The 12,795-nt window shown below is 41.5% G+C and overlaps 1 protein-coding gene across 3 annotated transcripts in view; it reads right to left on the reverse strand.

The window, feature by feature from the left end:
- SNX7 (sorting nexin 7) overlaps nucleotides 1-12,795 on the reverse strand; it is a 91,369-nt gene that overhangs the window by 25,352 nt on the left and 53,222 nt on the right. For all 3 annotated transcript variants that reach the window (XM_069737682.1, XM_069737683.1, XM_069737681.1), the window contains 2 exons: nucleotides 11,806-12,005; nucleotides 8,584-8,670 (listed from right to left, as the gene is read on the reverse strand). In XM_069737682.1, the coding sequence (XP_069593783.1) occupies nucleotides 8,584-8,670; nucleotides 11,806-12,005 (287 nt within the window). The remainder of the gene's footprint in view (nucleotides 1-8,583; nucleotides 8,671-11,805; nucleotides 12,006-12,795) is intronic.

Here is a 12,795-nt window from a genome sequence, read left to right on the forward strand (position 1 = left end):
GGAGAATGAAATATCCATCTCCAAAAAGCTTGTCGGCAGAGGGAAGCATGAAGTGCTCTAAAATTTCCTGGTAGACGGCTGCGCTGACTTTGGTCTTGATAAAACACAGTGGACCTACACCAGCAGATGACATGGCTCACCAAACCATCACTGATTGTGGAAACTTCACACTGGACCTCCAGCAGCTTGGATTGTGGCTTCTCCACTCTTCCTCCAGACTCTGGGATCTTAATTTCCAAATTAAATGCAAAATTTACTTTTATATGAAAACAACACCTTGGACCACTGAGCAACAATTCAGTTCTTTTTCTCCTTGGCCCAGGTAAGACGCTTCTCGTGTTGTCTATTGGTCATGAGTGGCTTGACACAAGGAATGCGACACTTGTAACCCAGGTCCTGGATACGCCTGTGTGTGGTAAATGACGGGAGGTATCACTTATGCGCTGTTGAGATGAAATCGTTACAATCAAATCATTTATTGGAAAAGGTTTACAAGTCAACGCGTTTTGAGGTCACGCAGGACCTCCATCAGGTTTGTCCTGAAGAGGTCCTGCGTGACCTGAAACACTTTGACTTGTTAATGTGTTCCAATAAATGATTTGATTTTAACAATTTCATCTCAGCAGCGCATAAGTGATACCTCCCGTCATGTTCTTCATACCAGTGGTCGCCCTCCATACCGGTACCAGTGCAGCAGCTGTTACATGTCATTCATGTGTTGCAATTAAGCAACTCAACAAGGTGAGTGTATCTTACTTTTTCCCCCGACTCCCTATTGTCAATGGATATGACCCTATTGAACTTTTATTCTTCCCAGTTGTATTTGCATTGTCTGTGTGTGGTGGCTCTTGAAGCAATGACTCCAGCAGCAGTCCACTCCTTGTGAATCTCCCCCAAATTTTTGAATGGCTTTTCTTGATAATCCTTTCAAGGCTGGGGTTATCCCGGTTGCTTGTGCATCTTTTAGTATTGAAGAAGTTAAATAAATTAACTTTTTGATGATATTCTAATTTTATGAGAATCACCTGTATTTATGTAGTTTTTTTTGGCGTTTTTATGTGTAAATAAAATAGCAGAAGTCGAATTAAGAAACTTTTCCCAATAGTCACTTCCACTCCCTGCACGGATTATTTATCTTCAAAAGACTGCTCAAATCTGTCTATGGTTCTGTCTCCAGTGAGTGATCAAACCAAGCCTGCTGCCTATAGAAACCTATGGAGAGTGGGAGAAGTGAGAGGGAGAAAGCGGTAGATCAGTAAGAGAAACTGCCGTGGCCTCTAGGGAATAAAGCCTGGGGAAAAGTCCTAAATAATACAGAACATAGTGTCATTTCTCATGTATGCAAATAACAGTTTATTTTTTTTTTTTAAACGACCAAATAAAGATGAAAGTGTAAATAAAGCACAAAAAAGCACAACACATTTCTATTATGCTAACAGATGTAAAATTTAGGCTGATGGACGAGTAAAAATGTTAAAAGACTACTATGTTTTCTCTAGTTTGCCCTGCATCCCGAGCAGAGCTACTTCACATATATTCGCTTTCGTAACACACATTTGCTGCACTCTTTCCCCCAATGAAGACCATCTGCATCTGTTATCTACAAATACACAGATCAAAAAAATGTGAGTTATTGGAAAGTCCCCTGGGTGAATGCAGCCCCTAATTTCCTCACAGATTGTGTTTTCCGAATAAGAGAGTGAAACTGGCACAGAATAGAACTGCGCATTATGTTGGCATCTGCAGTTGTGGAGTAATTGGACAAATTTAATGAACTTATTTTGATATACAGATTTATTTGACTCGCAATCTTTGAAGAGGGAGATGTTTGCAAAGCGGTAATTTTACATCAAGGTTCTAGTTTAAATATTGAATGCGTACGTTCACAAACCCGCAGATCGCGACGATGAATTCGAAATATTTAAATGGCCATTGTTGTATCTCTTATTAATGAAAAAAGAAATTCTATAGGATATTACGCAGCTATGAAAAAAAAAATGTTTGTATCCTGCCGAAACAGGACTGGACAGATATTCTGAATTATTGGACGTTTATAGAAAGCCATATAAAATTCTCTGGAAAGGGGTAAAGGACTTTCCTATTGAAAGGAAAAATTAAAATCTGTTACTATTAATTTTTCTGTTCTACTTTCATGCTCTCTGCTCACAAGTGATGAGCGAACGTGCTCGGATAAGGCGTTAGCATGCTCGGATAAAGCGTTAGCATGCTCGGGTGCTATCCGAGAGTCTTCGGCGTGCTCGAATAATATGCTCGAGACCCCGCGGCATATGTAGGCATTACCTAACGGCCGTGAGACGTGCAGACCTTAACACCTTGTCCGAGCAGAGCATGTTCATTCATCACTACTACTCACTCTTCTAAAATATAAAATTAGATTCTGCTCCTGTGCGTGAAATTATAGGCGCAGATGATGTGATGCTGAATGAAAGGAAGTGGCTACACTCATAAAAAAAAACAACTAATTAATTGACATGATGGCAAAATGTATTGTAAAATGGTTTAGCCCATTCAAAGAGCAGAGGAACAGAGTTCAGTGAAGGGGCAGATGCAGGAGATTGTGCCACTTATATCTCTTGGTGCTCAGGAGAAGCTATGTGTCACGATTCCACCGCCCAGTGTGTCTTGGACTCAGTGACTGACGGCTCAGTCGTTCAATTTTGCTGAGCTGTCGGTATTTTGAGGGACAGCTTGGACGTCCAATCTGGGGTTAGGAGGTGCTGAGCTTCCTTCAGGTGTTCCCTGTTCCAAGTAATTACCCAGCTACTTAACAAAGCTGTCTGACCCAGATAGCTGCCAGTCGTAGCTTTCCACTCTGTGCTCTGAATTCAGACATTCTGATCTTCTGTTGCCAAACCCTGGATTTGCCTATTGACTACCCATTTGTATTACCCTTGACCTTGGAATTCTGACCCTGTGACCTGAATATGCCTTTGTCTCTTCCCTCTGTTTATGACATGCCCTCCCGGCTCTTGATCTCAGACTCTTTGGCTATCCAGGCTCACTGCTTGTCCGTGAGAAGTGACTTAGCATCACACTATGGGGGCCTAGTACCTGTGTCGGTGCTAGATGCTTTCAGCACATGAGCACTATAGGCTCAGCAGTTACTATGTCAGGAAGCTATGTCTGCCTTATATCTACGCCTGCCGTAGATACATTCAGCACATGGCCAGTAAAAGGCTCAGAAGTCACCATCTTAGGAAGCTATGGATTTCTTGTATCTGGGCTGAAAGTCTTCAGTGCATGATCAACAGAGGGTTTAGCATCAGCAATCTTGGAAAGCTTTCAATGTCAAAGTTTGTTTTAACCACTTACTGACCAAGCCACATTTTTAAAATCTGACATATATGTTACTTTATGTGGTAATAACATCGAAATATTTCAGCGATTCTAAGATTTTTTTTTCGGGACAAATTGTACCTTGTGTTAAGTGCCAAAATCATTTTTAGGAAAATCTCAAAAATGTGACCAAATTTTTTGAAAAAGTAACAATTTCTAAACTTACTTTTTTTTTTTTTTGTATATACCATTAGATCAGATAGTTGAACCACAGAAAACAAAGTTAATACATAACATTTCCCCCATGTCTATTTTACACCAGCATCATTTTGGCATTTCGTTTTATGGTAGAATGTTAGAAGGTTTAAGAGTTAGGCTATGTGCACACGTCACGATTTATTGCAGAAATTTCCTGAACGAAACTGGACATTTTCTGCAAGTTTTTTTTTTTTCGCCGATTTTTTGCTGATTTTTCCTGAAGTTCCCAATGCAATAATATAGTGGGAAATCCATAAAAAATCTGCAAAATTAATGAACATGCTGCGTTTTTTTATAGCGAAAAAAAAAAGCAAAAAATCCGGAACGTGTGCACACAGCCTTAAGCAGTCTTTTCATTGTTTTTTTTTCCTCAAGGAAATTTAAAAAATATATATATTTTTTATAGACCTTTAGTTTCAAAGTGACTGAGGAGACTATACATTGGACAGTCCCTAAAACGTATACCATTTTAATAACAGCTCCCCTCAAAGTATTCCAAACAGCTGTCACGTAATTTGTTAACCCTTCAGTTGTTTCAAAAGTAATTAACACAAAGTGGAGTGACTTATATGAAAAGTAATATTAATCAATTAATTTTTTTTATATCTACTGATATTATAGGGGTTCAGCTCTTGGTAGCCACTTGGATACGCACAGACTTTTAAATCGAAAAAAAAAACCTTCATAAACTTAACAACTCCAAACTCCAACATCTGCAGCACAAAATGAATAACTGTCCTTTCTCTGGTAAGGCAAAGTGAATCAAACTTGGTATTACAGGAGCCTCTCAGGCTGCAGTACAGACTATCTACCAGTCCCAACACAACACAATAAGATAGCCCAGCTGCCCGTTATTAGGCCTGTAAGACCTAGGCAGGAGTATGGGAGCAACCTTTCCCACCCAGGCTCTTTTGGTCGCTCCAAAATCCCAGACCCAAAATCCAGTCAAATAAAAATTCTCACAATAACCTATTGTTACTGGTACAGACTTCCTGGGGACTTATGCTACAGAGGCCAGAAACCTCAGTGACACACACCTTCTGCTTTCTTACAGTACCCAAAAGGAAACCCACACAGACAAGAGCAAACAAACTCCATTCAGATGTTGCCCTGGTTGAATTCTAAATCAGGACCCTGACGTTGCAAGACAAAGATGTTAACCACTGAAAAACTGTCCTGCCCATATAATGAAAAGCTGTGTAATAAGTCATCTTCATTATCTCATTGGGTCCCATAAGGAATGAGTGGACTTTGATTCACCCTCTCCAGGGGCTAAGACCAAGCCATTGTACTAGGCGATGGAAAAAGCATCTACTAAATAATTGTCTAAGGGTCACTTCCGTCTGTCTGTCTTTCTGTATGTCCTTCTGTCTGTCTGTCACGGATATTCATTGGTTGCGGCCTCTGTCTTTCCCTGTCTTTCAGTATGTCCTTCTGTCTGTCTGTCACGGATATTCATTGGTTGCGGCCTCGGTCTTTCCCTGTCTTTCAGTATGTCCTTCTGTCTGTCTGTCACGGATATTCATTGGTTGCGGCCTCTGTCTTTCCTGGAAATCCAAGTCGCTGATTGGTCGCGGCAAAACAGCCACGACCAATCAGCGACGGGCAAAGTCCGGAAGAAAATGGCCGCTCCTTACTACCCGCAGTCAGTGGCCGGCGTCCGCATACTCCCCTCCACTCACCGCTCATACAGGGTTAATGCCGGCGGTAACGGACCACGTTATGCCGAGGGTAATGCACTCCGTTACCGCCACTATTAACCCTGTGTGTCCCCAACCTTTTACTATTGATGCTGCCTATGCGGCATCAATAGTAAAAAAAAAATGTAATGTTAAAAATAATAAAAAAACAAAAAACCTGCTATACTCACCCTCCGTTGTCCGCTGAGCCGCTCGTGACGGCCGCCATCTTCCGTTTTCGGCGATGCATTGCAAAATTACCCAGAAGACTTAGCGGTCTCGCTGGGCCACATACTACGTGGCTGGGCCACATACTACGTGGCTGGGCCACATACTACGTGGCTGGGCCACATACTACGTGGCTGGGCCACATACTACGTGACTGGGCAATACACTACGTGACTGGGCAATACACTACGTGACTGGGCAATACACTACGTGACTGGGCAATATACTTCGTCGCTGGGCAATATACTACGTGGACATGCATATTCTAGAATACCCGATGCGTTAGAATCGGGCCACCATCTTGTAGTTTATAATCAACTAACTTTTTCTGAAATGTGAACAATACCGTGATATCATCTGCTGGTCAACTAGAAGACAGCGTCGGTATGAAACAATGACTAACAAAAGGCTAATGCCTCTGGACAACATCTGGAGAATACTCCTGTGACAGCGAATTAATGAGGCGGCTAGGAAAGATGTAACAGTAACAGACATAAATGAAAGACGGGTGGCGAGAGGGCAGCTGAAGACTTTGGAGTAAAAGGATTAAAAAAAACAAAAAAAACAAAACATCAAATCGACTTTCTTCACAAAAACATCAAACAACCGATGGGCTGCTCTGCATGCCGTCAGAAAATAGTCTGAGTGAATTACCGTCAGGACGACTTTTACTGAACTGCCGCTCATGAATTTCTAATAAGAAAAAAAATAAATTCAAAGACACTTTTTTTTATTTGAAATTACAGCCAGTGATGTCAGCGCCCAACTCCCAGTGTTAATAGAAATGTGCATAATCCCGGATTTCTGCATTCAGTTACATTATCCAGATCTGAGGTATGTGACGGGGTTCCATAATGGCTTCAATTAGATTGTATTACGAGTACAGAAGTGACTCTGCTTAAATTCTTCCTACAAATTTCTAATAACGCTCGACCAGTCTTTGGTTACTTAAAGGAACTTTCCAAAAACTAAACTGATCAACAGGACAAATGGACAGCGAGAATTTTTGGCCCTTTCTTTGCAGTATTCGTCATGACAGCCATATGTGCTTGTGACTAGTATCTTCAAATGAACAGTGCCAACTTTAGCTCAGATGCAGCGTCAGGTACAGTGACTCCTCTGTCAAGACCCCCTAATCACTATGGGTAATCCAAAAGGAAGGGAACATAGAAAACCCCCTTTAAAAAAAGAACCCAAAAGGCAGGACATGCCAAGAAAAGTTCAGGAGCTCCTCTATGTTCTCCTCGTCCTCCTCAGTGTCTTGTATGTGGCTGTAGGACAACTGGCTGCAGCAGAAACCTCCCGGCTGTGCCCCGTCTACAGTAGGATAAAGGATCGCTAAGAACCTCCATTCTGCTAAGGGTTTTAACTGGTCACGAACAGAAGACGGATCAGCACAAGATTAACCCCTGTTCACTGCGGGATTTATGCAAGATTGATTTTTCTAGGCTCATTAATTTATAGGTTTGGTGTTCCTTTACACAGCCACATCCATATGACTGGATGTTGGTGAGGCGGCACTTACATCACATTGACACTAAGTTCTCTGTGCTGAGCACTCTGTGGGGCGATACAGCTTTATTCCTGAAAACACAATACAGATATAACCCCGTCACATAGCCATTTACTTTAATGAGGGAATTGGAATACCAAGGATTAATGTTTGGACCAGGGCTGTGGAGTTTGTAAGCCAAAACTCCAACTCCTCAATTTCCATGACACTGACTCAGACTCCACAGCCCTGGTTTGGACTCAGTTTTAACTACTTATTAATCTCATCTCCTTTCAGGCCGCACGCTGATCCATGGATAAAAGGAAATGCTGGTCGGTGCCACTGATTTACTACCTCCTTTTTGTGGATCAGTTTTTGTCACCCGCCTCCTCTACCTATACTCTACCTATGGGCTGAGTAAGAATGGCAAGTCATGGCTGGAGGGAGCAGCATGGCTCGGGACTAGAAGATGGTTCCCACAGATTGTCCTCATTGCTGATGTCCACTTCCCAATGTAATGTAAGCACTGCCTGTGCCAAATACTCACATCCCAAAATAGGGGAACATTCAATAAGGGCTAACAGTGATATAATGCTGGTTCCAGTGGTGGGGATGGTACAATGCCACACCATGAAACGCCTACCATTTTTTTTATTTCCATGAATAAACCAGTGTATCATCAAGCAGTTGGTACACCTGAAATGAAGAATAGAGGGGTCGCCACTAGACATTATGCCACCCCACAATCCTGGGAGTAGAAATCTATCGAAGACAAAAGCGGGACTCATTGCTGGAGAGGATAGACTCCAATCCATCCTCCATAGCTGTTTTGCTCTGCTCTAGGATAGCCTTTGCCTTTTCCTCGACTTCACGCCACCTCTCTCAAAGGCTATCGTGGTGCAGAGCAAAATGGCCAGAGAGGATGGAATGAAGGTCTGTCCTCTTCAGTGAAAAGTTCCGCTTTAGTATTTCATTTTTACAAAGCAGCCTTCCACTATTGGGTCGTGCCGAAAGCATGGGGGCTGTTTGATAGGAGGTTTAACAATCGGTTATCCTACTAAAGTCAATAGCACCATTGAAAACACATCCGAATTAAGTATTTAAAAAAAAAAAAAAAATCAGACAAAAGCCACCGAAGGCGTCAGACAAGGATCAAGACAAGGTGTAATCACAGCCTTAGCTGTAACCGTAATCAGAGTTTCCACAAGGGAATGCTCGACGATAACAGCAAAAAAATAATTAAAATTCTGCATTTTAGCTTCAGTCGTGGAGAAGATAGCCTCAGGAAACTCAAGACAAAAAATGTAGAGCAAATTATTAACTTAATGATTTCCATGTTATGCAACTTGAATTTCAGATGTACTCGTTATGAATGTTTAAATACTTTCTTATATATGAAAAATAGTTTCCTTAAGTTATCAGATTCTGAGCGTTACTAAACAAAACTTTACTGGTCAATGTAGTCTATGAAGCCATTTTTCCTCCAGGACAGCTTTGATACATGAGGACTATTGTGAAATGTGACCTCCTTTCGCTCCACCGGCAGCACGTGTGGTCTGTAGGACACAAAGTTCATCAATCAAACTGAAGAACAAAGCACATTAGCAGACAAACAAGCGTACAACTTACAATTACTTGGTCAGCTTTTCTGTTCACCAGAGCATCTACTTTGGCATCAAGTTCTGCCTGGATTAGGTCTCTTCTTCTCAAGACTCCCTAAGACAAAATTGTACTAAAATTAATACATTAATGAGGCTCCGAGAAATTATAATTAGTATTATTTATTATTATAGCGCCATTTATTCCATGGTGCTTTGCATGTGAGGAACATGACCTCTCATAGAGTAGAGAGGGAAAGCGCGTGTTGGATACTGGGCTGTGGCGTGTGGTGAAACTCTGCCCACAGCCCAGCCAATCAGGAGGGGTGCGCGTAACTGGGTCATGCCCGGTTGATGAAAGGCATTCTGGAACTTGAAGTGACATCAGTGGCGGCTGCAGCCGGGGTCACGTGATGCCAAGTGAGCGGCCAAAGATACCGCCGCTCACAGGCAGAGAGGGGACAACAAGAGGTGTTAAGAAAAATACTTCTATACAAGGTTTAAAAATCGGTGGGGGCATTATAGAATGTAGTGGGCAACCTCTAAGTTATTTTTTAGTATTACTCCCACCGTACACATGATATTGAAATAAAGCCGGATCACTTCTGTAACATTTGCATCGAGGTCATGTCAACATTTATGAAACTCTACAAACACAAAGGCCTCGCAGCCCGTAATGAAGCATGCCAGAGGGTGGGAATGTGTAGATGTGCTCACCAGAGTCAGGAAAATGTGAAATAAAAGACAAAAGCTGCTGGCATTATTATACAAGTAGCAAATAGAATCACACTGTCCTGACGAGAAAATAAAGGATTTCTTCTGGTAACCGTGTAGTCATTATTACACTGAAGCCATTGTGACATTTGCACAACAGTCAAGACAAGGACTCGCTAGGACGACTGGAACTGACAGAAGTGGACACACGTGGCCATCAACGATAGATTGTTAGCCTTTGGTGTTCATCTGTGACTACTGAGGTAAAAGGGATTCTCTCATTTTACAACTTTATAATTTAGCCATTATTAAAAATTCTCACTTTTGAAGAACAAAGGGATTTTTACTTGTATGGTTTAACGCTCATTGCTTAGAATACGGCCAGTGCCGCAGTGTATCAGCCAAGGAGCGCGGCATCTGGAAGCACAGCACTGAAACTGAACAGGTCACTGGATCCAGTGCTGCCAAAGTAATGCTGCCTCGGTTTGCAGCATGGGAAATCACACAGTTTGGGCCAGAAGCGCAACCGTGCAGATGGTCAAACTGTAAATCATCAGGCGAGATCCTGACAGACAGAACATGAGAAGACCTCTTTAATGTTTGCCCCCAAAAATTTTCACTTGAATATGTTACCACCAGTGACCTGAAGTGCTGAAAAGTCCATCTGATCATTCAGATAAAAATGTAGAACTTTGCATTCTTCAACAGTCTTGCGTTTTCTCCAGTACAAACATAGTCTTACACTTTAAGTAGATGTCAGACCATCGAACTGTATCCCTGTCCCCCATACATGTACTTGACAGTCACTTTGGGTATAATTAAACCCAACGCTTGATTCCTCACTTCCCATGTTCTGCTTAGCATCTTCCTTCGAGGGAGAATTGGGACACCAGAATACACCCTAGCCTATCAGCAGGCTGGGGGTGACAATGTGCTTGGTCACTTTTATTTTGCTGTGGTTAGTACAAAAGGTTGCGCCCAGTTGGTTTCAGGGTTGATGCAGATTTAACCTTATTCACGGGAACATAAGACTTTTGGTGACCACTTAAACCTATTGGGTTTAATTTGGACTATTCTAGAGGAGTTCGGACGCTGTTCATCAATGAAAGAAAGCAAGTATGTTGAAGAAAGCGGTGCACAAATTAGGTTGTCACTTAAAAATATACAGCTGCAAACAAAATGACAACCACCATTGCAAGATATGTTTGTTACCAAAATTTACAAACTTTTTGCTGCTTGCAATAAACCAAACATGTAAAGCACCTTTGGCTGTTATGACTTATTGCAAACATGATGCATACCCAGACATCAGCTTCTAGAAGTGTTCATGAGCAATCTCGGCCTCCAGTTCACAAGCAATCTTGTATTTGTGTGTTGCAACCACGGTCTTCTAATTTAATCAAGGATTTTCTGTGGAGTTATGATTTATGCTTGGCATCTCTGTCCTTTTGAAAAGTCCAGTTACACAGAAACTTCAGGTCCTCAGAGAAAAGACATGGCATTTTCTACTAGTATCGCCTGATACTAGATTGAAACTATCTTGTCCTATACATGCTACAGGTTTCAGTGCTATAGGAAGGCTAGCAGCCATGGAGAACCATCAAGCTACTGACATGCTTCACTGTAGGCATCGCTGAGCCACCGCCATGCTTCATTGTAGGCATCATTGAGACACCATCATGCTTCACTGTAGGCATGGAGTTATTTTTAGAGTATGCTTCATTCTTCCTTCTCCAGACATACACGTGATCCATAGACCTGAAAGATTCTAGTTTCGTTGCATTGCTCCAGAGAACAGAATCCCAAAAAATTGGGTAGCATTTTTGTGTGTTTTTGATTGTGTCAAAATGGCCTCTTAAGTTGTTGGCTAAATAAGACACTGGAGCACCCCTAAGATACTCACACAAACACAAATGTTACCTTCAAGGCCACAGTACATCATGCAGATCTGTATGAATGTTTATACTCCCCTATTTTTGGCCCTCCTATTGGTCCTACCACCAACACTCCTCTGATTCGCTCTTTGACGTACATTGCACCCCACCCGTAACACAGATAGAAGAAAGAAAACAGAAGAGCCAATAAGAACTACAGCAGTGGATGGATAGGTGGGCTTGTTTGTTTGTTTTTTTAAACTCCTTCCTGACTAGCCCCCATTTTGCTGGATTTGTCATTAATGAAATAAAAATATTCTGATTCAGGTGAATCTACATTTTTTTTTGCAAAATTCAAACCCAAAGTGAATTTGATTCATCCACCTCTCATGCTTACGGATGGCAACGTGTTCTCCCCAGCCAGTGCTGCAATTCATACAACTCATAAAAGACTAATGTTTGGGGCATTTTTCATTTATTATAATTCACACTGACAAGTTCGCTTTAACAGTCATGCAATAGCTAGCAGCGCTGAAAAATTTATCAGGAAATGAACGCTGCTCAAACCTCCCAGTCACAAGTTTAATCTGCTAATCAGGTTACCGCCATTGACTCAATGCAATCCCCAGTGTAACATAAAACATCCGTAGTTAAGCAGCACTTACAGAAAGGGTTTCACTGTATAGAACATATTCATGAATGATTGGAATCAGATCATTGGAGAGCTTAGAATTTAAGGCTTCGGTGATCTTGGAGCACTTGTCAATGCAGCCTGCCACCCCTCTCAGGGGGTCCACTAGGTCCTCTTCAGAGGCAGACCACAAAGTATAGATGGGGCCATATTCTTTCATCTCCTCGTAATAATCTATGGAGCAATATACAACATTTTGAATAAGAGTTGAACAGAAAATATGTTTTTTTTTGGGGGGAAAGTCAAGTTCCATACAGCAAAATCGTTACTTCTACATTAAAAAAAAAAAAGCACCATCATCTATCACTTAAAGGGGTTGTTCATGTATAGAGAAATGAAGTGATAAAAAAAAAGATAAGCAATCATTTTGTTTCCAACAACTACATTCTTTCTTGTCCTTGGCCTACATCTGGTGTAGTATTGCAGGTAAACTCCATTTGCTAGGGGACAGCCCACTGACAATAGTGGTGCAGTTTCTTTATATTTATTTGCTAATATTTTAAGCAGATTTGAAAGATTATACTGGTATATTTTATTTTTATTTAACACTACTAAAAATTAAATTCAGCTGCATTATTTAATTACATTGGATTATAACCACTATGGGCACCGATGCAGCTTTCCAAAATTCCTGAGTTATAACATCTCCATTACGTATGATAGTGTCCATCAGGGATATCTGGGCAACCATCCATGGAAGCCGTAGTTTACGAGTAAAGACAGTACTTTATTGCAAAAATGTAACCGGTAAAGTGGACCTGGCTTTGCCAACACCCATGGCTTTTGCCAGAAGCAATATTAAATAAATGCAGTCTTCTCTTCAGATTTCCCCTGCCAGTTGGGCACAGTTACTGAATAATTGGAGGAGCCTGGTCTACAGTTAGGAGGGAGACGCATAGTATAATAATGGCAGCGTTTACCCAGAAAAAGGTGCAATAAGCAACAGTGCACCTTTCCATGGATG

This window comes from Ranitomeya imitator, chromosome 8 (genome assembly GCF_032444005.1).
Source record: "Ranitomeya imitator isolate aRanImi1 chromosome 8, aRanImi1.pri, whole genome shotgun sequence".
Classification (NCBI taxonomy): Eukaryota; Metazoa; Chordata; class Amphibia; order Anura; family Dendrobatidae; genus Ranitomeya; species Ranitomeya imitator.